The sequence below is a fragment of the Paroedura picta genome, chromosome 4 (assembly GCF_049243985.1).
Source record: "Paroedura picta isolate Pp20150507F chromosome 4, Ppicta_v3.0, whole genome shotgun sequence".
In the NCBI taxonomy this organism is placed as follows: domain Eukaryota; kingdom Metazoa; phylum Chordata; class Lepidosauria; order Squamata; family Gekkonidae; genus Paroedura; species Paroedura picta.
This window is the reverse complement of record NC_135372.1, coordinates 55,618,478-55,645,326: the sequence shown is the minus strand read 5'-3', so window position 1 is coordinate 55,645,326 and position 26,849 is coordinate 55,618,478. Positions and strand designations below refer to the sequence as shown.

At 46.7% G+C, this 26,849-nt stretch overlaps 2 protein-coding genes across 9 annotated transcripts in view; one reads left to right on the top strand and one right to left on the bottom strand.

Moving 5' to 3' along the window:
- Positions 1-14,939, bottom strand: part of LOC143835396 (very-long-chain enoyl-CoA reductase-like) — a 46,771-nt gene extending 31,832 nt beyond the window's left edge. For 2 of the 8 annotated variants that reach the window (XR_013230121.1, XM_077332943.1), the window contains exons 1-2: positions 14,339-14,939; positions 11,270-11,296 (exon numbers count right to left, since the gene is read on the bottom strand). Coding sequence is in view for 5 of the 8 variants with exons in the window: in XM_077332943.1 (XP_077189058.1) it covers positions 11,270-11,296; positions 14,339-14,365 (54 nt within the window). In the remaining 3 variants the exon portion in view is untranslated. The remainder of the gene's footprint in view (positions 1-11,269; positions 11,297-14,338) is intronic. The other 6 variants (XR_013230120.1, XM_077332939.1, XM_077332941.1 and 3 more) reach the window with 6 other exon arrangements.
- A 69-nt stretch (positions 14,940-15,008) lies between these two features.
- LOC143835395 (uncharacterized) lies at positions 15,009-24,050 on the top strand. The gene is made up of 2 exons (XM_077332937.1): positions 15,009-20,259; positions 23,373-24,050. Exon 1 carries the CDS (start codon positions 18,461-18,463, stop codon positions 20,216-20,218), a length of 1,758 nt encoding a protein of 585 aa, XP_077189052.1. The 5' UTR covers positions 15,009-18,460; the 3' UTR covers positions 20,219-20,259; positions 23,373-24,050.
- Positions 24,051-26,849: the final 2,799 nt, after the last annotated feature.

The window sequence follows — 26,849 nt, the reverse complement described above, 5'->3', positions numbered from 1 at the left end:
GCAGAAATGTTCTAGTGTATTTAGCCAAAAATAACCCAGGAAACGCTGTTGCCATTCAATTTAGCATTTTGTTTCCTTGTACCCAGGAGCATCTGAAATTATAACAGAGTCAATTTGAGGGCAGGGGGCTGTTGTTATAAGAAAACACCCCTCCCAAAGATTTTCTTTTACAGTCGGATTTTGGGAATAATTTTTTTAAATGAAGAAATTCATTTTCAGAAGCCACAGCAATGATGACTGCAAGCACCTTCTTTACTATGGCCCTAAAGAAGGGTGAAGAAAAGAACCCACTTTTTCTTTTCTTTTCTACTATGGCTGTAGAAAAGAGGGTTCTTTTCTACAGCTATTTCTTAAAGCAGTGGGTTGATTCTACCTGCTTTGCAGGCGGGGAGAAAGGACCCACTAAAAAGGCTACGCTGAGGATGATGGAACCCAGAAGCTATGTGGGATGACTGCTTTAGTCTGGAGCTGAATTAGGCGAGATGGGTGGGAAAGCTGGCTAGCTCCAAATCAACATGGGAACATGGCTGGTTCACCTAAGGATGGCTGGGGCACTATTTTCATATGCTGGTTCTGATATGCTAGTAAAAGACGAGATATGCCTGTGACCAAAGTCCCCTTTTGGACAGAGTCTGCACTTTTGAGCTGCCACCAGGCGGCCATCACGTTTTTTCTTGCGAGGCTTCTGGAGGATGACAGCCAGAAAGGTAGCAGGTAACACTTTACCAGACATGGAGATCCTGCTGTGGGGAAAGCTCATCTTCTGGTTCCTACCTTTTGCATAGCACCAAGGGTACAAAAGTTGAGCCAAAGAGAAGACTGCGCCACACTGGAGGTGCTGCTAGTGGCACGAGTGTGGGCACCTGGAGGAGTGGCAACAGTGGCAGTGCCCCCCCTGGCCAAGCTGCTTGCCCTGCCACAGCCCCTGTGAAGGGTCATTCGACCCCCAAAGGGAGAACCACTGACATAGGCAAAGGATGCCAGAGTATAGTACTTTTCTAAAGGGAGATAACGTTTTCTTGGCAGAGCACACAGTCTCTCTTTTTCATTTTCATTTTTAATTTGACTTAAGCCTCTTTTGACCTCTCTGTATACACATGATAAATATACACACACAAACAGAAATATAAGAATACAAATACTAGTTGCTTGGCAAAATCCTAATTACAAGGCAGTTTTAAGTGGCAACATGATATGCTGCATGTATACACTCATAAATGGTAAGGCAGCAAGTCCTACAAATGGTTTGTTCTTAGACTTTCCTGTAGGATTAGCCTAGCAACAAAAGTGAGAATACAATTTTGGAAAATGCAACAGTGAAATTATAAAAATAGTAAGGTGATAGATGCAGGTGTAAATGTTAAATGCAAATCACAAGCAGATAACAGCAATGTTCCTGTAATATCCGAGAACAGTGACGCAATCCAGATCTGAATCCTGAAATGGTGTGATTATACAAGCCCCAAGTCAAGGAGGAGACCATCCATGGGAATAGTCTCCCAAGTTCCAAATGTGTAAAAGGTTTCCGTGAAAATCCTGTATTCTAGCACTTGGCTGTTTCAGGTTTGTTGTATACTGCCTCTTGACAACAGTGGACCATTTATAGAAGGAAAGATCTGTTCTTCCTATTTCTTTCCCTCTGCTTGCATTAAGTGGGGAAGCAACACTAACCATACTCAATGTCTGTTTAAAGAGCAGATCTTCATGCACATAGTTAACTCCACTGTGTCAGGCTCTCTGTTCAGGGTCTAAAAAGTTTCCTTTCAAATTCAGGTAATAAGGCTGGTTCTACTTTAGAGCCCCAACAGCTGCTTTAAAATGGACCATCCATTTTACTATAGGAAGTAAAAATGAAGCAAAGAGCGGTTAAATGCAAGAGATATTTCAACCCCCCCCCCCTTGTTTGAATGGTTGCTTTAAAATGCTCCATCGATTTGGGCATGCTCTTCCACCTTCTTTTTGGACCTCTGTAGTAGCATGAATGCTAGGAAAAGTTGAAGGCAGCAGCAAAAGAGGATGACCCAACGTGAGATGGATTGACTCTGTGTGAAGGAAGCCACAGCTCAGTTTGCAAGATCTGAACAAGGCTGTTATCGATAGGACATCTGGAGTTAATTAATTCACAGGATCGCCTTAAAGTGGCAGTGACGAGATAGCACCTAACACATACCCCGCGGGTTGTAGATACTCATTTAAATATGCATAGTGAACCATCAAATGTAAACCTTTGCGTTGTAGCAACATCCAACATGCACATAAATTCTAAGGATACACCCCCTAACTTGTGCATTCTAATCCTGTGGTCCCACTACAACAGAGAGCGACCAAGCATAACATAGAATCAAATCTGTGTTCTTGTTGACAGCATAGACCAGCCTTTCTCAATTTTTTTACCATTGAGAAACCCCTGACACATTTTTCAGGCTTAGAGAAACCCCAGAAGTGACACAATTGTGCAGAATGTGGTTGCGAAACATAGCTGTGTACACGCCCCTTCCCACCCACTCCAGGCCTATCATTGGACCGGGGGGGGGGGGGCAGATCAACATGACCATATATGGTCATATTACCTGATAAATTTATAACAAAATTTTAAAATAACTTTAAAAATTAATTAACTCCCACCCATTTGGGAAACCATTCCAGGGTTGTCAAGAAGCCCCAGGGTTTCACAAAACCCTGGTTGAGAAAGCCTGCCATAGACAATAGCACAATATCTGTAGAAATAAACACTACTGCAGCAACACTGACAGCCAGTTTTACAGTACTCTCGGAAATTCTGGCAAGTACACTTATGGATGGAAGGCACTAAATATGGAAGGTATTCCTCTAAAAAGGGCAATGCACATTAATCTAACAGATTCTAACTGAGTCAATGCACACATATTCCTCCACAGTGAATATATAACCAGCAGTAGCCATAGGGGTTCAGGAACTTTTAAGCTCCTCCAGGAAAGGGGCTGAGATTACTGTGGAACCCATGCCTTTGCACAGACAACATGTAGACATATTTGCCATCTCTGTGAGAAGAACCTGGATTTTGCAAGGGAGACAGGCACAAAGGAAAATGAAAACTACAATAACAAATGTACACCTGCAACCCACCCAGTTCAGTGGGAATTAATAGAAGATGCAAATTTGAGAACCACACATGTGGCCCTACAAGGTTGGGCTTGCTTTAAGAAGTCAGATTATTACAGTTTTGGTTTGGATGAAAGGGGGACTGGAAACCAAGACTTCCCCATAATCATACAACCACAGAGTGAATCAAGGCTCCTAAGGCCAAGTTCCAAGACACAATCCATTTTCCTATACAAACCAAGGACTACAGACGCCAGAAGGAGCCTTATGTGAAAGCACGTTTACCTTACAGAAGCTCATGACTTTAATCCCTAACTATGGTCTTCAGAGTAAAGGACTGAAAAGAAACACATAGCTAGAGTCTGTACCACAACCTCACATTTTGGTCCCCCTCTCCAGCAATTACCCCCGTGTCTTCGTTTTCTTGATTGCCAATTATTGTACTAGGACTCTTTGCTCTATTCCTCCCCATAGTTTCACTGATTAATTTATTATAACATCAACAAGAGCTGAGGAGTAGCCGGGAAGTGGAAAAAAACAAGACTATGCTTAACTGTTGGTCCCTGACTCCTTCTATGTGCACGTACGTGCCTGCAGGAAGGCTATGGAGAGATACAGGCCCTCAGCCCTAGTGGGGTATTGTGGAGAACTCCCCACACCCAGCATTAACCAGCATAAAACCACAGACACAGCCAAAATGGTCACAACTTTTATTATACAATGTTAGTTGTGAGTTCTAAAACTGTTAGGGAAGAGTGGGGTTGCCAAACTTTTTGTTTCTCTAGTGCTCTTGGCCCAATGAAAACTACAGGACAGGTGAAGATACAACAAGTCCAGCTAGAACAAAAAGAAGGCAATTCTCAGAGGAAAAGCTGTTTTCCTATTGGTCCCTTCCGCTTGTTGTGGTCTACAGGGCAGACGGAGTGGGAAGCCACCATATCCCTTTGCTTGCTGAACGACTGTCTGGTTGCTGTGTGAAGCCAAGCCTGGAGGCAAGAATGTACAAACAGAAAGAAGCTGCCACAGTTATACTGATTCATTGCGCGTAGAAGTTGTTCCATAACATTCATCACCTGAGGAAGAGAGAAATGTGTTCTGCATTTCTTTTTGTCTGCATTTCTCCTTGTTCATTTCAATACATTCTGGACACTACCCTGCAAGACAAAAGAGGTCCCAAACATTTGTCCAATAGTGATAGCAGATGGAGAATACTATCTTGCATTCACCAACAAGGAGAGACATGCTCCCCACTGCCTTCATCAAGATACTGTGGAAGTATATCTGCATGGGGGCATACCTACCTTGTGTTCTCGATGTGGGAGACACAGCAACTACCTGTTGAATAAGTGAAGATGGTTAAACCGATTTCCATATATTGAAGGTAGAAAGATGGGAGACATCTATGAACAAAAGCACCCAGAAGTATTGTACTTACTTATCTCAGTTCCTGAGTTTCTTGGAGAGATATATGGACGAGATACTGGTGTCTTGTTTTGCAATGAACCTCCTCTCTTACTTGCCTGCCTGATGAATCTTGTGCTGAACAGGATGGGAGGCAGATTTAGAAGAAATATTTTCTGACCCCATGGCCATCTCAAAGATACATGCCATCAGCCACTTAGATGCACTTACAGGACCATAAGAAATTTGGCTGAGTCTCCATTTAAAAGCCATTGTTCTGGAAAATATATTTCTGTAGCAATGAAAGATATTGTTTGTTCCAAGTGTTCTATGACTCAGCATAGCTGTCATTTCTGAGCTTTGCAATTTCTCCACCACCTGTAACAATCCACTAATGACAGCAAATAGTTTTGAAAATAACTCAGCAAAATACACACAAGGGGGGGGAAACCTACTAACGTCTGCTAAGGGTAAAAATAAATTATTCAGAATGCAACAGCTCACTTTGTTCACTTACAGTAAAACAAATTTTTTTCCTTCTGGAAATGATGTATACCAGAGCGGCCTGTTTCTGAGCTTGAAAAAGAAGTGATTTCTCTACAAAGCACAAGGCAGGTTCTAGAAGGGGTATAAGATAAAACAGACTCAAACTTTTTCACCAGCTTAAGATTGTATAGGTGTACATGTGTGAATTTCTGCTGACAGCAGAAGTACTTTGAATAGCCTGTCTTTGGAATCTGTACATGTCAGGAGCCACCAAGCCAAATAAAGTCATATATAGCAGAAGCTTTCAAGCACCTGAAGAAGAGTTGGTTTTTATACCCCGATTTCCACTACCCAAAGGGGTTTCAACTGCTAGCCCTTCTTCTCCGCACAACAGATTCCCTGTGAGGGAGAGAGGTGGGGCTGAAAGAGCTGTGACAGAACTCTGTGAGAAGAGCTCTAACACAGGGGTAGTCAACCTGTGGTCCTCCAGATGTTCATGGACTACAGTTCCCATGAGCCCCTGCCAGCGAATGCTGGCAGAGGCTCATGGGAATTGTAGTCCATGAACATCTGGGGGACCACAGGTTGACTACCCCTGCTCTAACAGACGATGACTGGCCCAAGGTCTCCCAGCAGGAGGAACCAGTTGTCCAGCTTGGTGGGTCACAGGCTGCAGGTGGCTGTCATTCTTTGTGAAAAACACAGAGATTCCCAATTTTAACCCAGACTTTATACTATATTATCCTGCCAAAATAACCTCACAATTCAAGATCCGAACTGGAAGTTCGGAAGTTCGAAAGCAGCAGTTAAGTGCTGCTGATTGTCTCATTGTTGCCAATCTTTCTGCCTCTGTTGGCTTTCGGTTTATTATTTCTGGGTTTAGTACTCATTTCCATACTCCATGGGGTTTGTATGCATTCTTTAGGTGGGAGAAACCTGAATATACCTGAATATACTTCTTTACAGTCCACAAGTCTAAATATCCCAATAATTAATCTTTTAATAAAAATAATTTTCTAAGCCTTTGGAAGGGGAAGAATATTATTATATGTGAGCACAGCCAGGAAAACCTAGGAATATCTGGCAGCCAAGCAAGAGACATTTGAAGGTGGTTTGCCATTGTCCGTCTCCATGTCATGGCCCTTGTGTTTCTTGAAGGTCTCCCATCCATACACTACGTGGGGTCGATTCTCCTTAGCATTCAAGATTAAACAAAAGGTCAGCAGTAATAAAGTAGAAGAAAAAAGTCTCAAGCTGGCAATGGCGACGTGATTTAATGTTCAAAACAATTTCACAATGTTCGAAACAATTTCAAAACAGATTCCCAGGTATAGTATGTTTTCAATAAGCTTGCCAGTGCTATCCAGGGCACCACAGAGCAGAATAAATATTGTGAAAAGTTTTGATAGCAAGATTTCATAAAATATTTATTAGTTGCATGAAAACACCTTCTCTGTCCTCATAACGGAAAAGCACCCAGAAGTACTATTTGCCATTTAAGTGTTCTCATAATTTTAAAGTTTGTTTCTTACTCAACTTACTGCAGCTCCCCAGAGTTCTGTTTTATGCTAGCTAAATGGTTTGGAATGTCAAAAGGACTTTTACGCATAGCAACAATTCTGGATACTGCTTGGCCAGAGGAAGCAAGGGTAGCACCTGTCATGGCAGGTGAGAGACATGTTTACAGAATCTGGCAGACATCTGTAGGACTGACTGCTCTTAAATATTTCTCAAATCTGAGAATTCCCAATGAGGTGAAGGCCACATCTCATCACCATTCTTGTGAGAAATTATATCAACTATAATCCCTTCCAACTTTAGAAGGGACAGTTAATGGCCCGTTAATGATCTCAGGAAAGTTGTCATGTTCAAACCTGAAGTGATGTTTAAACAAAACAATTTTTTTATTTAAAGGTGGGGAAGAAAGAAATCTGGAAGTTCCGGCAAAAACAGTATTATTAACAACTAGTAATCAAGCCCGCTGTATGACTAATACAGCGGGCGCTAGGTACTTACTGTCTTGTGGGTGCTCCGTGGCGGCGGGCTGGCGGTGGGGGCTCCCTCAAGCGGCGGGGCCTCCCCCGGGCAGCAGTCTTTCGGCGGCGGCTCCCTCGGGCGTCAGGCCACCGGGCAGGGAGCCCCCAGCAGCCGTGCAGAGCGCGGCTGCCGGGGGCTCCCTCGTGGGCGGCCTGATGCAAGCTGCGCGCAGCGCGGCTCGCAGTTGCTGGGGTTGGGAATCAGAGGGACCAATTGGCAGGCGCTTCGCGCCTGCCAATTGGTCCCTCCGATTGTTTGTCCGGAGGAAGGGTCCAATCCGGACCCTTCCTCATCCTGGACACATCCCACCCCAGAACCCCTTACTGAATTATTTAGTCCGCGGCGCCCACGGCACCGCGGGCAGTGTTGTGATAATAATAATAAAATCAGTAATGTCAAAGTGAGTGTGAGGGAAGAAACCAGTCTCATAAATGCCCGGCTCTGGAACCTTCTGACAACCATAACAAAAGCCTGAATAAGAGCAAGCTAGGAATGCCAGTACCCAGGTGGGACATGGGGATCCCCCAGAATTTCTAGACTACTGAGATCAGTTCCCCTGGAGAAAATAGATGTTTTGGAGGGTGGATTCTATGTCATTGTACCCCACTAAGTCCTTGTCCACCCCAGACTCCATCCCTGAATCTCTAGCCTAGATCTAGCACCCATCCCCCAACCATGATGAGGGGGGACTTGGCAACCCTAATTCCAGCAGAAAAGCTAGTAGCCCCCAGGTGTAGCTTGGAGATCCCCCCAAAGTTAGAGCTCCTCTCTGGACAACAGGTCTCTTCCCCTTGAGAAAATGGCTGTTTCAGAATGTAGACTCTATTGCATTATATCTCACTGAAGCACTTCCTCAACCTTTCCCTCCACCCCACGCCAAATCTCCGGTAATTTCCAAACCAAGAGTTGGTATCCTTATCCAGCAGAGTCAGAATGTAAACAGGGTGCTTGTAGAGGTCTCTTTCTTTACTGTGTCTGGGGAGCAACATTTCCTTACAGCATGAGAAGTCCCAAAAGCACTGAGGAAGCAAAAGATGGCCACTTTTCAGCCAACCAGTTTCTCAGGTGCTCTACATGTGGTAGACAATGTGCTCATAAACAGAGGAAATTTTTAGTTAAAAGGTAATTGAGTAACAAGAATAAATCAAGAACTTGGATATGAAAACACTTAATTTTGATGGTACTAAAACCTATATGGATCAAAAGAAACAAATTCTCTTTCTGAACATGAAATTGAGAGCAAAATCAAAGATGTGGTCAGCAGAGATCAATATATACTCAGAAAATAATGGCAGGAAGCAATGAATCTGGGAGTGACTGCTAGAAACGGCATTCCCCATTTCCCATTTCTCCGTGTTTGTTACTGACGTGGGATAGATTCAGTTAGATCCAATGATTCTCTCTAACTAAAATTTCCTCTAACTGAAAAAGAGGCACTCCAAGGCAATGAACAAAGTGTTAGCAGAAGGGAGTCATTGGCTCCAACCCATCATACTGCGACTCACCTCTGAACAGGTAAACCAGGCTTGCAGAGAACATTTGTCACACTGCAGGTCTTGCCTTCCCATTGCTGCAGCGTTCCCACAGCCCTCTCACTATCTGTCTTCCACTCTTTCATCCTCTGTCCCAATCAACAGGTGACACTCTTGATCCCCTAACTATGGTTAAGGAAAGGGTAGAGACTGTGACATTCAAAGCCCATCACAACCTCGGACACTCATATCTGCCTCTCCCCCTATGCTCCTCCACAACAGCTTTGTTGATCTCATCAGGGCCTCCTGCCTTTACTACCCAGATCGAAAACTGCCTGCTCGCATGCATTCTCTGTCGTGGCTCCCATCTTAAGGGGATGATGAGGTCAGGAAGGCTTCAGTTCTCCTCGCATTCTGCAAACTATGCCAAACTGAATTATTCAGCAGGGCTTTTTTATACTGATAATAGAGCTGCAGTGTAACAAAATCATCCCAGAAGCTGCCTTCATTAAGGGAAAGGGATTATGCACTAGAATACTATGTATAGTACGTACTATGTTGCTATATTATCCTATGTAATTTATCCCTCATTTAACATATCACATGAATAGCAGGCTGTTTTCAGATTTCTACTTGGTTTCAGGCTTCTGCAATTCTAATCCAATTATAACTGCTTGTTGGATGGCTCAACTTGTTGCTTGTAACTGATTTACAGTGCATAATCTGCCTTGAGTCTCAGTGAAAAACGCAAACTATAAATAATATAAATAACACATGGTCTTCTTCAGTAAAAATGCAGCACCTCCTCAGAAAACACCTCAGCACTCTCTTCCTCAGGCACCCTATTTTCTCTCCTTCCACCTCTAGAGTTCACCTTGCCTTTTTTCTGTTGCCAAGCCAAACTACTAGTGCCCTACTTGGCCCCAGAACACCTAGCCACAGTGATTCACACAATGGCCACCTCTATACTGGACTTCTGCAACTCGCTCTACGTAGGCTTACCCTTAACTTTGATCCAGAAACTACAGCTGGTCCAGAATGCAGTGGCCAGGGTCCTCACAGGAACACCATGGAGGTCCCACATCTGGCCCACTCTCCAACAACTGCACCTGCTACCAGTTAAACTCCAAATCAGACTTAAAGTCTTGGTAATCACCTTTAAGGCCATACACAGTTTGGGCCAATGTACCTGAGGGACTGCTTCACTGTCTATACCCCACAAAGAGCTCTACGTTTTGCCACTTCCAACTGGTTGGTGATCCCTGGCCCCAAGGAAGCATGCCTGACCTCAACCAGAGCCCGATCTTTCTGTCCTGGCCACCACCTGGTGGAATGAGCTCACAGAAGAGATCACGACCCTGCAAAATGGAGCTCTTCGGCCAAGTATTTGATTGAGGTCAACTGAATCAATAACATCTACTGGGCCCTCAGGACCCCCAGATAGACAAGCAGGTCATAGGGCAATCCTGAACTGACCAACCTGTGGGATGACAGTTAACATGTTAATATTGTTACCATTAATTATTACACTGTTATTGATACCACCATTACTGCTGTAGTTATTATTTGACAATATTATTAAACTGTACTGTACTGTACTTATTCTTATGTTCTTCCACGTTCCATGTAAACCATCCTGAGCTGCAAGGGGAGGGCAGTATATAAATATAATAAAATAAATAAATAAATAAATAAAAACCTCTGCAGAACTCACCTTGCACTGAAAGGCGGCATTTCTAAAAGAGTATTTACTATGGAGGGATCTAGACAGGGCTGAAATTATTAAAGTTTGGAGGTCATAGGTGATCAGAAGTCATGGAAATGGTGCCAGATTGGGGTGAAACAAATAGCTTGTGAGCCAATGACATAACAGGTGAGTAAAACGTGCCAAGATGAAAAAAATAGATGTGAGCGAATGATTAGATGTGTCACTTTTCATTCCTTCTCCACTTTTCCTCATGAGCACCTGAATGTGTGTGTCAGGAAAATACTTATTATTGTTGCAGAATAGAAGAAAAACTTCAGTCTTCTGTACCATACTTTGAAGATTTCAAAAATGAAGGCCACTCAGCAACTGCTTCTTGTTAAGCTACTGCCAAGTGTTTTTGCCATCTGTTAAAGCATAATTTTCATTTCTCTGGCACGGATGAATATGTAGCGAATGCTTATCTTGCAGCCTGGAGTGGCTCAAAAATGAGGAAAAAATGCTCTTCCAATTTCACTTATGTGCCTTTTTAGTATCATAAAACTAGGAGAGAACATATTTTTGGCTCAACACTGTGTGCCGAGTGTAATTTCTACTGCGATATTTTACATGATTAAGATGTTGTGATCTATTAAGATGACATAATCTTTTAAACGTGCCACTCAGATAACAAAAAAAACATTTGAAATGTTCCAAGTGGTTGAGTATCATTGAGTCGGTGACATTCTGCCTTTGACTGGGAATGTAATAATTTCCTCTAATACTAAAGCTAATGGTCAATTGCTTAGCAGTAAGATGAAAATGAGGCACTCATACTCGCTGGGTTTGCAGAAAAATAATACTCTGGAGTTTTTTTAGGAAGATGAGGGTGCTGTGGAAGCCACATGCACAGGGCATTCCAGGCAAGAGAACAGTAGAAGTGGTTTATCATTGCCTCCCTTTGCAGAGCAATCCCAGTTTTCCATGGTGATCTCCTATCTAAGAACTGACTATGGACAACCCTGATTACCTTCTAAGCTCTAACAAGCCCAGGCTAAGCTGGGCTACCCAGGCTGCTAGGAAAGACACACACCCCACCCCCAGTTACCTGATGCAGACTGACAAATGCAGTGCCCTGTAAGAGACACAGAGAGGTGAGGTCAGTGACAGTTAAAGGGGAGAAATGGAGGAGAGATGATTAACCAGCCTGCTCAAGCCCCTCAGTACCCTCAAGTTCAAGATTGGGGTTGGGAGGGGGAGAATCTCCCCATTGTTTCTTTAACCCCCACAATTACTTTGGGTTCCCTATTCGTTTATCTTGTAATTTCAAGCCTTACCATCCCACCTGTAAAATGAAAACTGGTGCCATTATACTGGGGAAAATATGAATAGGATATGTAAAACCATCAGTCTTTGAATCCTGACCACCAGTCTTTGAACCAGTCTAGTATTAGCTAAACTGTTGTGGTTCCATGGAATATTCACAACTATTCTAATTGCTGGAATAATTGATACCGATATAAAAATAAAGAAGTTGAATGTTATCAATGGAAAGGGATGTAGAAGCGCAGCTGAATTTCTTACTTGCCCTATTGCCTCCAAGATATTTGTGATACCTCCTAGTGTCTAGCTGTGCTAAGTGGAACAGCGATGCATTCAGAAATTAGTCAACTTCTACATATGCTTCTGGTTCTAAGGAATGTAGAAAGGTGTGGAGCACTGATCTTAGAATTAACCAGTTAAAATTATCTTCATGGAGTCTGATTGTTTCCTTTTACAAATGCATACTGTCTAAGGCAGCCACCAATAAAGATGCAGGGCAGGATGGTCTATATGCCTTTATATTCTGCCCTTCCCATTATTTAAATGTTGTCCCTCCAGAGTTCTATTCTTAGGTGTTTTGGGGAAAGTAAAATAAATTGAACATCTTCCTCTTCCTTTGCAACTCAAAACAAAACCAAAACAGGACCAGACAGAGAACCAAGATAGCACAAAGCAGATTACTAAGAAAATCTGCCAGTTTAGGAAGCAGAAGTCACTCCAGGAGACATACACAGATAGACCCAGAATGAGATGCCCTGGGTATCCTAAAGACATCCTGCTACACCTCTGACAGCCAGACATTGATATATGAGGTTAAGTCAAAAGGTCTTTTTACAAAATCATACAAACTTTTATTAAATAAAAATATCAAAATGGGAAACTGCTGTTTCTTGGAAGGAATTCTGCATTCTTTGATTTACACATCAATACACAGTTTTGACGTCCTCAAGGGATTCAAATGGTGTTCCTTTTAAATGTGTTTTGGGTTTTGGGAACAAAAAGAAGTCTGAAGGGGCAAGATCAGGGCTTTAGGGTGGGTGGGTGAGGTTTCCCAATGAAATTCTCATCGTATAGCCCAACCTACCCTTGAAGAATGAGCAGGTACATTGTCATATTGGGGGAAATATCCTCAGCACATCTTTTTCCCACCAATGCAGCTTTTAGTTTTCTTAGAACTTCTTCACAATAAGCCCCTGTGACTGTTCTGTGTCGTTCAAGAAAATAGTTTCGTTGGGAATAAAGCTGTGCTTGTATGAACAGGAACCCTAGAAGCAACACTTTTTGACATACCCTCATACTTCCAACCAGTTCATGTGTCTGCCAGATCGCACAGGTTGATTTCCAACCCATCCTTATGCCCTCCTTAGTCAATAGAAGTCAATGTTCTGTCAGTTATGTAGTGTCACAGTTGTGTGCTTTGGGAATGGCGCAGCAAATTACCCCAAAATATCAGATTAGGTTCAAGAGACTGGTCTTGACCATAAAGGCCATAAGCAGTCTGGGTCCAGTGTATCTTAGGGACCGCCTTTCCAAATACCTTCCCCGAAGAGCATTATGCTCAGCTGGTTCCAATAGGTTGATGGTCTCTGGCCTGTGAGAAATGCACCTGGCTTCAACCAGGGCTAGAGCTATTTTGGTCCTGGCCCCTACCTGGTGGAATGAAGTCCCAGAGAAGACATGAGCCTTGTAGGTTCCGCAGGACCTGCAAAATGGAGTTCTTCCACCAGGCATTGAGTTAAGGCCAGGCTGCCAGTAACATCAACGACCCCCCCCCCCCAAAAAAAATAACCCTTTCCCTGTAATACCAGATTCTGGCTTTCATCATGGGAGGGCAATGTGGAAGAAGCCTATAAGCATGCAGATGTTGTTTTAGCATTGTATAGTTTTAATTTATATTATTTTATGTGGTGTGCACATTTTGTAATTTAATTTAAAATCTTACTTTAATTGTTTTAACTTATTATATGTTATCATTGAAAAATTGATATATACCTCCCAGGGTCAGCTTACTGGGAGGGTGGTACAGAAATTTAAATTAAATGTAATTCCGTGCACCCCAACACGTGGCCCCTTGACTCTGGACAGCAATCAAACAGCACAGGAATTTTGGTTGTGTGAACACTTGCCTATGTCATTTCGGAGGCCCCTATATGGGAACAGAAGTCAAAAAAGACTCCAAAGCCTCACGTGTGCTCCTGTTCAAGCCAGGAAGGAAAATTCACATCCATCCACTCCCAGGACCAGTTTAACGCTAGTACACGAACCAAACAGTAATCTCCTGAAACGAAGGATTCAAAGAGGAACAGCAATTTAGTTCAGCAAAAGCCTTTGTGGACCCCTTCCTCCAATCCTGACTATCCAGTTATTTCTGCACCGTTAAATACTCATCCCTTGTTTGTTTGTTTGTTTTAAAAGAAATATAGATAGATCGTTCCCTAGTTCTGTTAAACTGGTTAGTCTGAGGAAGAGGGCTTGCACGCGAAAGCTCACGCCCTGAATCAGTCTTTGCTGGTCTTAAAGGTGCTACTGGACTCTGGTTTTGTTTGGTGAGAACCTGCGGTGGGTGGGGAGTCCCTGGTGTGTCTAAGCCGGGGTGCGGTGGGGGAGAAGAAGCCCTGCTGGCCATAGTGAGAGTTACTTCTGAATGCACCTGCTCGGGACTGGGTGGTTTCCCTTTCGCTCCAATGCAGATGAGCGGCGCCGTGGGGAGACACAGGGAGAGAGCGAGAGAGAGCTTCTCCTTCCCCCGCTCATCCGAAGCTGCCGGGGAAAGATCCCTGCCACAAGCCGGCGGACCTCGGTCGCCACCGTCCCCAGCCCAGGCCGCCCCCCGCCCCTCCGCCGGGACACCCACCTCAAAGAAAGTGATTCTGCTGCCCATCTTGCTCGCCCGGCGCCTGCGATCCGGGCAGGGCAGGGATGGAGGGCGACCAGCGGCGGCGGCGGCGCCTCCCCCTCCTTCTCCTCCGCCTTGCGCCGCGCTTGCACTTTATCTGGGGGGCCCGGCCTGCCCTCCGGCCAATCAGGAGACGCCTTCTCCTCCGGAGGCACCCCCGCTGGCAAGCTGGGCTGGAGGGCGCGCGCGGGCCGGGGACGGCGGCGGTGGCGGGAAGGGGGGGGGCTGTGCTCCGCCGGGCCCCCGCCCCGCCCGCCTCCATCACGGCCGCCCCATCCCTCGGGAGGTCCCGCTGCTGGTTCTGCCTGCAGGCACGACGCGCCGGGTCCAGCAGCAGCCCCGCCGCTGGAAGAAGGGGGAAGGAGAGCCGCCTCGGCCGGCAGCTCTGACGCCCCACGTGCGCGCTCCGGTCTGAGTTCCGCCGGGGATTCGTCCCGGCACTGGCACTGTGCTTGTCTTCTTCGCAACGAGCCTGTGAGGCAGATCCCGCTCTCCCGGTCCGGTCCAAATTGCGCAGCCCTCTGCTGAGTGACCCCGGTCGCAGCCTCGTGGCGTCAGTGGACAGCGTGGAGCGATGCTGCAGAGAATTGCCCCGCCACAGTGGCCCCATCAACTAGCAGGGCCCGCCTCAGAAGAGTGACCTGTGCAGGATTGCACAGCTAGGAGGAGCGCCCCCTTTCCTCGGTTACACCACAGTAAAAAGGGGCTGCAGGCTGGAAGGCCATGGAGGTGCCCCTAGCATATCCGTGTGGCAGAAGGAAGCACGTGCTGCTCTTCCACCACCCCGAGGCTTGGCACTGCCTCATTAAGCGTCAGTACTGGGCCCATTCTGCATATGTGCATACACACTTTTCTTGGATGCTTTTATTCCGATCTTCAAAAAAGGGAGGAAAGATGATCTGGGAAACTACAGACCAGTGAGTCTGACCTCTGTTGTGGGGAAGATAATGGAGCAGATATTAAAGGCAGCAATCTGCAAACTTCTGGAGGACAATTCGGTGATCCAAGGAAGTCAGCATGGATTTGTCTCCAACAGGTCCTGTCAGACCAACCTGGTTTCCTTTTTTGACCAAGTAACAGATTTGCTGGATTGTGGAAATTCGGTTGATGTCGTTTACTTGGATTTTAGTAAAGCTTTTGATAAGGTTCCCCATGATGTTCTGATGGATAAATTGAAGGACTGCAATCTAGATTTTCAGATAGTTAGGTGGATAGGGAATTGGTTAGAGAACCGCACTCAAAGAGTTGTTGTCAATGGTGTTTCATCAAACTGGAGGGGAGGGGAGTAGCGGGGTACCTCAGGGCTCAGGGCTCAGTGCTCGGCCCGGTACTTTTAAACATATTTATTAATGATCTAGATGAGGGGGTGGAGGGACTACTCATCAAGTTTGCAGATGACACCAAATTGGGAGGACTGGCAAATACTCCGGAAGATAGAGACAGAGTTCAGCGAGATCTGAACACAATGGAATAATGGGCAAATGAGAACAAGATGCAATTTAATAAAGATAAGTGTAAAGTTCTGCATCTGGGTCAGAAAAATGAAAAGCATGCCTACTGGATGGGGGATACACTTCTAGGTAACACTGTGTGTGAACAAGACCTTGGGGTACTTGTGGATTGTAAACTAAACATGAGCAGGCAGTGTGATGCAGCGGTAAAAAAGGCAAATGCCATTTTGGGCTGTATCAACAGGGGCATCACATCAAAATCACAAGATGTCATAGTCCCATTGTATACGGCACTGGTCGGACCACACCTGGAGTACTGTGTGCAGTTCTGGAAGCCTCACTTCAAGAAGGACGTCGATAAAATTGAAAGGGTACAGAGGAGAGCGACGAAGATGATCTGGGGCCAAGGGACCAAGCCCTATGAAGATAGGTATTCCCTATGACTTGGGAATGTTCAGCCTGGAGAAAAGGAGGTTGAGAGGGGACATGATAGCCCGCTTTAAGTATTTGAAAGGTTGTCACTTGGAGGAGGGCAGGATGCTGTTTCTGCTGGCTGCAGAGGAGAGGACACGCAGTAATGGGTTTAAACTTCAAGTACAACGATATAGGCTAGATATCAGGAAAAAGTTTTTCACAGTCAGAGTAGTTCAGCAGTGGAATAGGCTGCCTAAGGAGGTGGTGAGCTCCCCCTTATTGGAAGTCTTCAAGCAAAGGTTGGATACACACTTTTCTTGGATGCTTAGGGCTAATCCTGTGTTGAGCAGGGGGTTGGACTAGATGGCCTGTATGGCCCCTTCCAACTCTATGATTCTATAACTATGGCATGTGTCTAAAAACCATTTATGGGAGGATGCATTGCTCAGATCAGCCTTGCTGTTTTATTCAGGAAAATAATTTAAAAAATACATTTTGTTGTCCATAAGGGATAATATATCACCAATAAATAGATAATATATCACCAATAATTCACCTTGGTAACACATAAGGGTCATAATACAGACTGTGAAAATTTGGTTAAATGCATCCTCTAGAACAGGGGTGGGCAAACTGTGGCCCTCCAGATGTCCATGGACTACAGTTCCCATGAGCCCCTGCCAGTTTGCCCACCCCTGCTCTAGAACACCGATATTTTCTCCCTATTTTCTCCCAATCTTGATTTGAAATGCCAAATCGTTTGACTGCTTCTCAGCTCACACCTTGCCCATCATATTTATCTGCTTACTTTAGATATTCTGACCCTGTCCCTCAACCAATAGGTCACTTGACAACACTTTGCAAAAATAATAAATCATTTTGACTTATTACAGCTTGCCTCCCCCCCCCCCCCCCGCTTGTGGAGGAGGAGAAAGTGAACAGATGGGTCTGAATGTTTCTTCGAAGGAAGAGATTGTTCTGCCTGCCCTGGAAGAGGCAATTGTAATGCTTTGCTTAAAGAATCCCTCCCTGAACCCTAACCATTTTTTAAAACTGTCAGTGGTCTCAAGCTGCTGGGCTTTCTTAGGTGAAACAGTTTGTCTAGAGTTATTTCAATCAGGTTTCTAACAGTTTTGGAATTGAAACCACCTCAGTCATTTTGACTGATAACCTTGTTGGGGGTAGGTGGGTGACCCTGTTGATTCTCCTAAATCATTCAGCATTTTTCTTTATTAGGTGTCCTTCTAGACCAGCTGTCTGAGATGATGGCAATCTTCTCTAGTGGTTGTATTCCCATCTGGCAGCGAAGTACCAGAATGTGGTCCTGGGAGGACAACTGTCTGACTCTGTGGTTTTGGTTGCTCAGGATTCTTCAACTGACTAAGCACGAATCTTTGGAACTGGGATCTTGAGATGGTGATGGATAGGATGTGGCCTGTAAGCTGAACCATACGCCATATGACTGTGTAGTCAATTAGGGACTGAGGTATCAGCCAGTGAAGAGGAATTTTTGTACTCCTCTTGAAAGCGCAGTGCTGCAGCTTGGGAGGGGCATCAGATTGGTGTTCAAAGGTGGAGGCACAGCCTCTTCCACTGCTGTGCATGTAGCACTTGAACAAACTTTGGCTAGTTCACGAGTTTTGCCTTTTCCCACAGGGCAAGATCTAGATATATGTTTCACACAGAGCTGCCTTTGAAGAGGGTCCTGCCACAATGCACCTGCCTCAGCACTGGTTGGATATGGGCCCTTGAAGGTGTTCCAGTGAGGACCCTGGCTGTCAGGATTGTAGAATCTCTGTCATAAATTAGCCTGAGTTCCTCCATGTCAGTTATACTGCTTGTTGGGCCTGGCGCCTGCTAGCCCCGGCCTTGTAGTTTGTAAGCAATAAAATAGAATAGTGATGTTATGTTAACCTTATCTTGTTATGGGCTCACAGGGTTGTTGTCACCTCTCTCAAGGATGGGAGTTTGGAATCCTGTTTTTGTTTCACATATGTCTTTTCTCACTAACCCCCCTCCTTGGGAACTGTCAAGTTTTGGGCGGGAGAAATGTATTGATAAGCTGAGGCAAATCTGGCTTCGAGTCAGATTTGACTTTCAGTCCAATGCGTATAGTGCTAATCAATAAAACTATTTTCTTTTGGAATAAGTTTTGTTGTGAGTTTCCTGTGCGTCTGACATCAAGTCAAATCTCACAACTCCTTTCACCTGCAAAATGCAGGGCGAGGGACATACTTTTTCCGAGCAGGGAGAGGGCCTGGATTGGGACCTCTCCCAGGGCGACGGCGCTGGTGCTGGGCCGCACAGCTCGGGCATGATGCGGGCACTCTCGGGGACAACCCCGGGGCCCGAGGAATTTTTGGAACGACACGTCACCCAGCGCAGGCGATTGTCAAAATACGACCGCCCTACTGGGGATGAACGGTGGCCGGAGCACCTGGGACTGCCTAGCTACGCGCTGGAGCCTGTGGGTGAGACACAGGACTTGCAGTACAAGCTGGACAGGGTGACTAACTGGCTGCAGAATCTTTCGGGTCGGCTGGATCCGGAGGAGAAACGCCGAACACAACGCCTGCTAAAGGAAGTGCTCGGTGGTGGTGCGCACGATACCAGTCTGCGAAGAGCGAGCGGTGGGCTTGCACTGCGGGAACACGGCATGGCGGACACGCAAGCAGCGGTGGATGCTGAGGCGGTGGCCAGGGCCAGAGCACAGCTAGAGATCGAGGCGGAGGCGGCGGCTCGGGCGAGAGCGCAGAGGGAAGGAGAAGACGAGGACGAGGAGCGAGAGGACGACGGCGGCGCGGGTGGCGATGGAGCCGGAGGGGACGGCGCGGATGGCGGCGGGGGAGCAGCAGCAGCGGCAGCGGCGGCGGCGGCAGACGTTGCGGGAGCCGAGGCGGCGGCAGCAGCAGCGGCGCGCGAAGCAGCGGTGGCGGCCGCGCGGGCAGCAGAGGCGGCGCGGGTAGCGGAACGAGCAAGAGTGGCAGCGGGGCTAGGACGAGGCATCGGCCGTGGCGCAAGACCTCTGGCCCAGGCCCCGGCACCTGCGGATTGGGGCCCAGGGCGCCTACCCGCCCACCTCCGTGGAGTGGAGTTGCGGAACACCTATAAATTCAAGGCTAAATTTGCTGGGGACCCCTCCGATTTTCCTACATTTCTGGTGCACCTCCAGGCCTACATGATGGACATGGGGTTCACTTTCCAGGACGACGCTGAGCGGGTGCGTTTCGTGGGTCAAGCCCTAGAAGGCAAAGCTGCCAAATGGTTCGTGGACCTGTACCGCTACCACCCCCAGGCCATCCGCGACTACAACCACTTTATGCGGGCCCTGCGCCAGATGTACGTGGAGCCGTTCGAACGGGAGACTGCGGAGAAAAAACTCAGGGCCCACCGGCAAGGGAAGTTGTCAGTGGTCGAGTACGCCAGGGAATTTAAAGAGCTGGCTTCCTCTGTACCGGACTGGACAGAACCCCAACGCGTGCTGGCGTTTGTAGGGGGCCTCAATCCTACCCTGGCAGATAAATGCCTCCTCCTGGAAGACCCGCTCACCGTCGAGGGGTGGGTCCAACTGGCTGGAGAGATGGAAAATCGATTGGAGCGAGCCTCGATGGTTCAGGTGTTGGCAGGCAAAACCGTGGCGAAAACTTCCACCCCGGCGAAAGCCAAGCCCCGAGCCAAGTTGGAGCCGTCTGAGCGCACCCGGCGCATGGAAAAGGGGCTGTGCCTGGGCTGCGGCCAAGCGGGGCACTTCCTCGCACACTGCCCGAAGAAAGCGGCGTCGACCCCTAGGGCCGTGAGCAGCCCTCCGCCGAAAGCCCAGCCTGCCAAGAAATCCACTCCAAAGAAAAGCGCCAAGTCTCTTCTGGTGCCCGTGGCTGCCGTGCCGGCAGTGGACGACTCGGAGGAGGGAAGCGAGCTGGAGGACGAGGATCAAGCTGAGGAGCAGTCGGGAAACGAGGACGGTCTGCTGTAAAGGCGCCCCGCCAGCAGGCCGCCAACAGGGGCAAACGCGTGGTGAGTGATTCCCCCTTGCTACTCCTACCTGCCAATCTCTCCAACCCCAAGTCCGGGAAAACAGTGGGAGTTCGGTGTATCGTGGACTCGGGGTGTACCCAATCCCTAGTGAGCCCGGCACTGGCCGAGACTTTGGGGGTGGGAAAGGTGCCACTGAAGGAACCCTTGCCAATCACCCAATTAGACGGGAAATGTGCTCCCGGAGGGGAAGCCACGGCAAAGACGCGCCCCATGGACTTGGACATAAAAAAACATTGGGAGCGAATCCAACCTTTGGTAGCCCCTCACTCGGCTTTCCCTTGCGTGTTAGGGTTGGATTGGCTGAAGGAACATGACCCCCTAGTGAAATGGAAAGAAGGGACTGTGGAATTTACCTCTCCCGCCTGCGAGCAGCACGCTCGACCGCGGGATCCTCCAAGTGCGGGGATTGTGGCCGCCTTGGGATCAGGGGGGGCAGCGCTCCCTCCCGAGTATCGGGACTTTGCTGATGTGTTCGCGGAGGTGGAGTGCAACCAACTTCCCCCCCACCGTAAAACTGACTGTGCCATCGAATTAAAGAAAGGGGAACCTCTCCCCAAAGCCAAACTTTATTCCATGAGCCCGCGGGAGATGGCGGAGCTTAGGGAATTTTTGGACAAAAACCTGGCGAGGGGTTTTATTAGACCGGCCACATCTTCCTTGGCAGCCCCGGTCCTTTTCGTAAAAAAGAAGGACGGTTCGCTGCGCTTGTGTACTGACTATCGTGGGTTGAATGCGGTTTCCACCTGCAACGCCTACCCGCTCCCCCTGATAAAAGACTTATTGGGCCACCTGGGGAAGGCGCGGATCTTCACGAAACTGGATTTGAGGGCAGCCTATTACCGAGTCCAGATCAAAAAGGGGCACGAATATTTAACGGCTTTTAATACTCCCCTAGGGCAGTTTGAGTACACCGTAATGCCGTTCGGCCTCGCCGGCGCTCCGGGCGTGTTCATGAATATGATAAATGAAATTATGCATGATTTGTTGTACCAGGGGGTGTTGGTGTACATTGATGATATTCTTGTGTATTCAGAGAATGTTGAGAGTCACGCTGACCTGGTCCGCGAAGTGCTCAGCCGCTTGCGGAAGCACCAATTGTTTGCTAAACTGTCTAAATGTGAGTTCCACCGCGATGCGGTGGAGTTTTTGGGTTTCCGAGTCTCCCAGGCTGGGATTGAGATGGACCCTGGCAAGGTGCGTGACTTGCTAGCTTGGGAACCTCCCCGCACCAGGAAGCAGTTGCAAAGCTTCCTGGGGTTCGCTAATTTTTACAGGACTTTTATCCCCAACTTTGCCAAGGTGGCGTTGCCCCTCACTGATTTGCTAAAGACCAAACAAGGGGGTAAAACGGCGAGCCGCCCGGGGGCGCCCCTGCTTTGGACCCCCCCCTGTCAAGACGCTTTTGACAAACTAAAATCGCTGTTTACATCCGAACCCGTACTGGCCCATGCTGACCCTTCTAAGCAATTTACTGTACAAGTAGACTCCTCGGACGTAGCAATGGGGGCCGTGATCCTCCAAGAGGGGGAGGATGGGAAATTACACCCGCTGGCCTATCTTTCAAAGAAATTTTCGGGGGCAGAACGAAACTGGGCAATTTGGGAAAAAGAAGCAGCTGCTGTAAAATTGGCCCTTTCCACCTGGAGGCATTGGCTGGAGGGATCCGCGATCCCGTTTGTAGTCTGGACGGATCATAAAAACCTTCAAGCACTCAAGCAGCCCCGCTCGCTTTCCGCCAAGCAGATGAGATGGGCGGAGTTTTTTGCCCGTTTCAACTTCTCCCTAAAGCATCTGCCGGGCAAAATGAACTTTTTGGCAGACGCATTGTCACGCCTGCCCCAGTATAACAGCAAACGAGACCCATTGGTAGATACCGTTTTCACCCCCGCCCAACTGGGGATGGCCGCCGTGACGCGTAGCCACACAAAGACTGTTATGCCCATCCCAGGGGGCTGGGTCCAGAAGGAGATGTCACAAGATCCGGAGTTTTGCTCCCTCCGCCCCGATCTGACGGAGAAGGGGGGGCTCTTTTTTAAGGGCGAGAGACTCTTTGTCCCTGTTTCGGTCAGGGGAAAAGTTTTGAAACTTTGCCACGATGCAAAAACTGCTGGACATTTTGGTTTCGTAAAAACTCTGCACCTAGTCAGGAGACAGTATTGGTGGCCATCTCTGCGCAAAGATGTGGAAAAATATGTACAGGGGTGCCCCATTTGTATTGCCTCAAAACCGGCTGGGGGCAAGAAAAAAGGGCTATTACAGCCGCAGCCCACCCCCTCTCGCCCATGGTCAGATGTTACTATGGACTTTATCACAGACCTCCCTCCCAGCCACGGGAACACCGTAATATGGGTAGTAGTGGATGCTTTTTCTAAACAGGCTCACTTCATTCCCTGCACGGGTGTGCCTTCAGCACCTAAATTGGCTTCTCTTTTCATTAAACACGTGGTACGTCTGCACGGGATCCCGACACGTGTTCTGACGGATCGGGGCCCCCAGTTCGTTTCCAAGTTTTGGAGGGAACTCTTAAGACTATTGGGAGTGGAGCAAGCCCTTACTTCGGGCTATCACCCTGAATCAAATGGCCAGACCGAAAGGGTAAACCAAATCCTGGAACAATATTTGCGTTGTTTTATCAATCACCAGCAGGATAACTGGGTCTCCTTATTGCCACTCGCTGAATTCGCCTACAACAATGGGGTCCACGCCTCAACAGGGGTATCACCCTTCAAGGTGGTGTATGGAACTGATTTGGTGGCAGCCCCCACCTGGGAGCTCAGCTCCACTGAGGCTCCTGACATAAATAAATGGGCAGCAACCATCAGTACAGGTTGGCCAGAAATTGTTGCTAGCCTCAAGGAGGCAAAACAAGCCTATAAAGCTCAAGCAGATAAAAAGAGAGTACCTGCACCTGAATGGAAAGTGGGAGACCTGGCCTATTTGTCTACTAAGAACCTGAGGTGCCAACAGAAATCCAAAAAGCTTGGCCCAAAATATGTGGGACCATTTAAAGTGATAAAACTGATTAATAATGTGACTGTCGAGCTAGCTTTACCAAAGACTTATAGGAATGTACATTCGGTTTTTCATTCCAGCCTGCTGCGAAGAGCTCCGGCCCCGGACGAGTGGCACCCTCCTCCAGCTACGCCTGTGCCAATTTACATCGACAAAGACACCCACTATGAAGTCAACCAAATTTTAGACTCTCGTTTGCATAAGGGTCACCTTCAATATCTGGTCGATTGGAAAGATTTCCCCTCTGGGGACAAAGAGTGGGTTGAGGCTGGGAATGTGAAAGCACCCCGCCTTCTCCGGGCTTTCCACCGAGCATTCCCTGATTGTCCTCGTCCGGTAGATGCCGGCTAGGTGGGGGAGTGAAGTTAGTTTTAATGCGGAGGGATGTCAGGATTGTAGAATCTCTGTCATAAATTAGCCTGAGTTCCTCCATGTCAGTTATACTGCTTGTTGGGCCTGGCGCCTGCTAGCCCCGGCCTTGTAGTTTGTAAGCAATAAAATAGAATAGTGATGTTATGTTAACCTTATCTTGTTATGGGCTCACAGGGTTGTTGTCACCTCTCTCAAGGATGGGAGTTTGGAATCCTGTTTTTGTTTCACATATGTCTTTTCTCACTAACCCCCCTCCTTGGGAACTGTCAAGTTTTGGGCGGGAGAAATGTATTGATAAGCTGAGGCAAATCTGGCTTCGAGTCAGATTTGACTTTCAGTCCAATGCGTATAGTGCTAATCAATAAAACTATTTTCTTTTGGAATAAGTTTTGTTGTGAGTTTCCTGTGCGTCTGACACTGGCTGCTCCATTTTGCACCATCTGCAATTTCCAGGTCAAGGACAAGGGTAGGCCCACGTAGAGCGTGTTACAGAAGTCAATCCTGGAAGTGACCATCACATGGATCACTGTGGCCAGGTTTTCCAGGACACGTAGGGTGCTAGAAGCCTCACCAGGCAAAGATGGAAAAACACCAAGCATGTTACTTTCGTGATCCGCACCTCCATAGTAAGTGAGGCGTCCAAGATCACACCCAGATTCTGTTCCATTGGCATACCCATGGAATTGCTGAGATGTGTCCCAATCAAAACCATTACAACTAGGAAACTAATAACTGGCCAGAGAAGTGGAAATGATCTGTGTTCATCCAATTACCAAAAAAAGGATGCCTCAAAAAACTGTTCTAATTATGGTACAATAACCCTCATTTCTTATGCTAGTAAGATTGTGCTTAAAAGCATACAACAGTACTTAGCAACAACCATTGAAAGGGAATTACCAGCTGTTCAAGCTGGCATTCAACAGGGGCATGGCACTCGTGACCACAGCAGATTTCCACTGAATTTTGGAAAAGTAATGAGAATATCAGAAGGATGTCTACATCTGCTTTATTGACTACAAGGCAGCTTTTTATTGTGTGGATCACAACAAATTGTGGGAAGCCCTGCAACATTTGGGGGTGCAAGTGCATTTGATCAAACTGATGCAGTCACACTAGGCAAACCAAGAAGCCACTGTGCAAGTTCCCTTTATTTTCGGCCAAAAATCGCACCCGTGCGGGGGGGGGATTATTTTTTCACTTGGGGGAGCGTGGTAACGATGAATCGCCAGCTCACACGCCAGCTAGATGGGTCCGGAGCATGATAACAACCGCCCATTGGCTGTTCGTTTGATTGACGGCCTGGGATGGGAACAAGCACAGAAAAAATCGCTTCCTTTCTAGCGATTTTTGCAAGACCGGAAACCTGTGGGGAACGAATGAAATGCTGCTGGATTCCACTACAAATGCAGGTATGTGGAATGCCGAGATTCCACTATTTAAAATAGCGTTTCCGCTTTGTGAAACCAATTGGCAACATTGGTCCTTGTGCGGAAAGGCCCTCAAAATGGACACTCGCCAGAACATTACACATCTAAAAGAAATGGTGCAAAATCGGAAATCGTGGCAGCAGCTGTGTCATAGGATCGCCCAGAGTTGCTTGACTGAATGGCTAACATCATCATCATCATAATCTGTTATTTGCCTTTTGAGGGTCTGTTTGCATTAGATTTAATAATTGAAATGGCATTCACATTTCAGCTCTTCAGATCATAAATGAACAAATCTCATTTATGGACAACCCTGTTGGTCATCATGGTCTTGAAGGATAATGTGATTAAATATGGTCAATGAGAAGCTGTTTAGTATTGATGCAAGCTGGAATTGGTGCATGATCAGAATGAAATTAAGCCTCTAACTATGTTGAGCTCTATTTGTATCATTCTCTCCATACCCACTGCAGCTCACTGGGATGCTGCCAAGGTTTTGTTAACCATTATTGGAGACCAATAGACGGTGATGAACATAAGCTTGCAGCAGCAGATTCCAAGTACTACAAGGCATTTTTTGCATAGAATACACACAAAAGGGGGATTTGTTATTCCAAATATGGGTTAGAAACACATTAGATTTGATTTAGAAATCAGTATTTTATACAGTATGTCATATAACATTCCCCTTCCCACACATATTTGATGTCTTCTTTATTATATAGTATGGCTTAGCATCTAAGATAATTTAATAGTTCTCCATTCCGGAGGAAATTACAGTCATATTTCATTTTTTTCAATTAGGCGGTGTTCTGATCTTTAGTGATATTCAGTGCGTCAGTACCCCAAGCAATAAAGGGCTAGTGTTGAGGCCAATCCTTTGCTTTGGACCAGTGTTTATAATGCAGGATGCAACTCTTCTGAATGCTAAGGGGAGAAATCATGTTTCCATGGTTTATCTCGTCTCTGCATATAGTTTTTTTTTTCATGGAGATAGAGGATGAGAGAGTGCAGGGGGCACATGACACAATAAATCTTATATACTTGGACTTTCAAAAAGCTTCTGACTAACTACCTCACCAAAGACTCCTAAGTAAACTAAGCAGTCATGACATAATAGGACGGGTCCTTTTATGGATAAGAAACTGGTTAGGAAACAGGAAGCAAAGAGGAGGGATAAATAGTTCTCTTAGTGGAGACAAGTAAGCACTGGGATATGCACAAGTATCCATATTAGGGCCCCTGCAATTTAATTTGTTCATCATTGATTTAGAATGGAGGGTGAGCAGTATAGTGGCCAGGTTTGCAGATGACACAGAATTATTTAGGATAGTGACTATGAAGAGCTCCAAGAGGATCTCCACAAATCAGGGGAGTGGTCAACAAAGTGGTAAATGAAGTTCAATGTAAGTGTAAAGGGGATGTACATTACAACAAAAAGTCTCAACTTCATGTATGTGCTGAGGCTGAATCCCAAGATCTGCAGGTAGGGAGCTTTATTGGCCTCAAGCAGCAGAAGAAAGTTTGAGTGCAATGGCACCTTTAAGACCAACAATGTTTTATTAAAAGTATGAGTTTTTGTATGCATGCACACTTCTTCAGACAATGAAATGAAACTTCTTCAACCATTATATATAGGTGGGGGAGGAACGTTACCAGAAAAAGATAGCGACAAGATGCATAAATAACTGAGCAATATATACAGCTAAGCCTGGAATAATGCATTTGATAAGACCTGAGGATAACAGCAAATTGACA

Excerpts from the sequence above, each read along its gene's own strand:
- LOC143835395 (XM_077332937.1), top strand. The coding sequence starts at position 18,461 with ATGCAGGGCGAGGGACATACTTTTTCCGAGCAGGGAGAGGGCCTGGAT.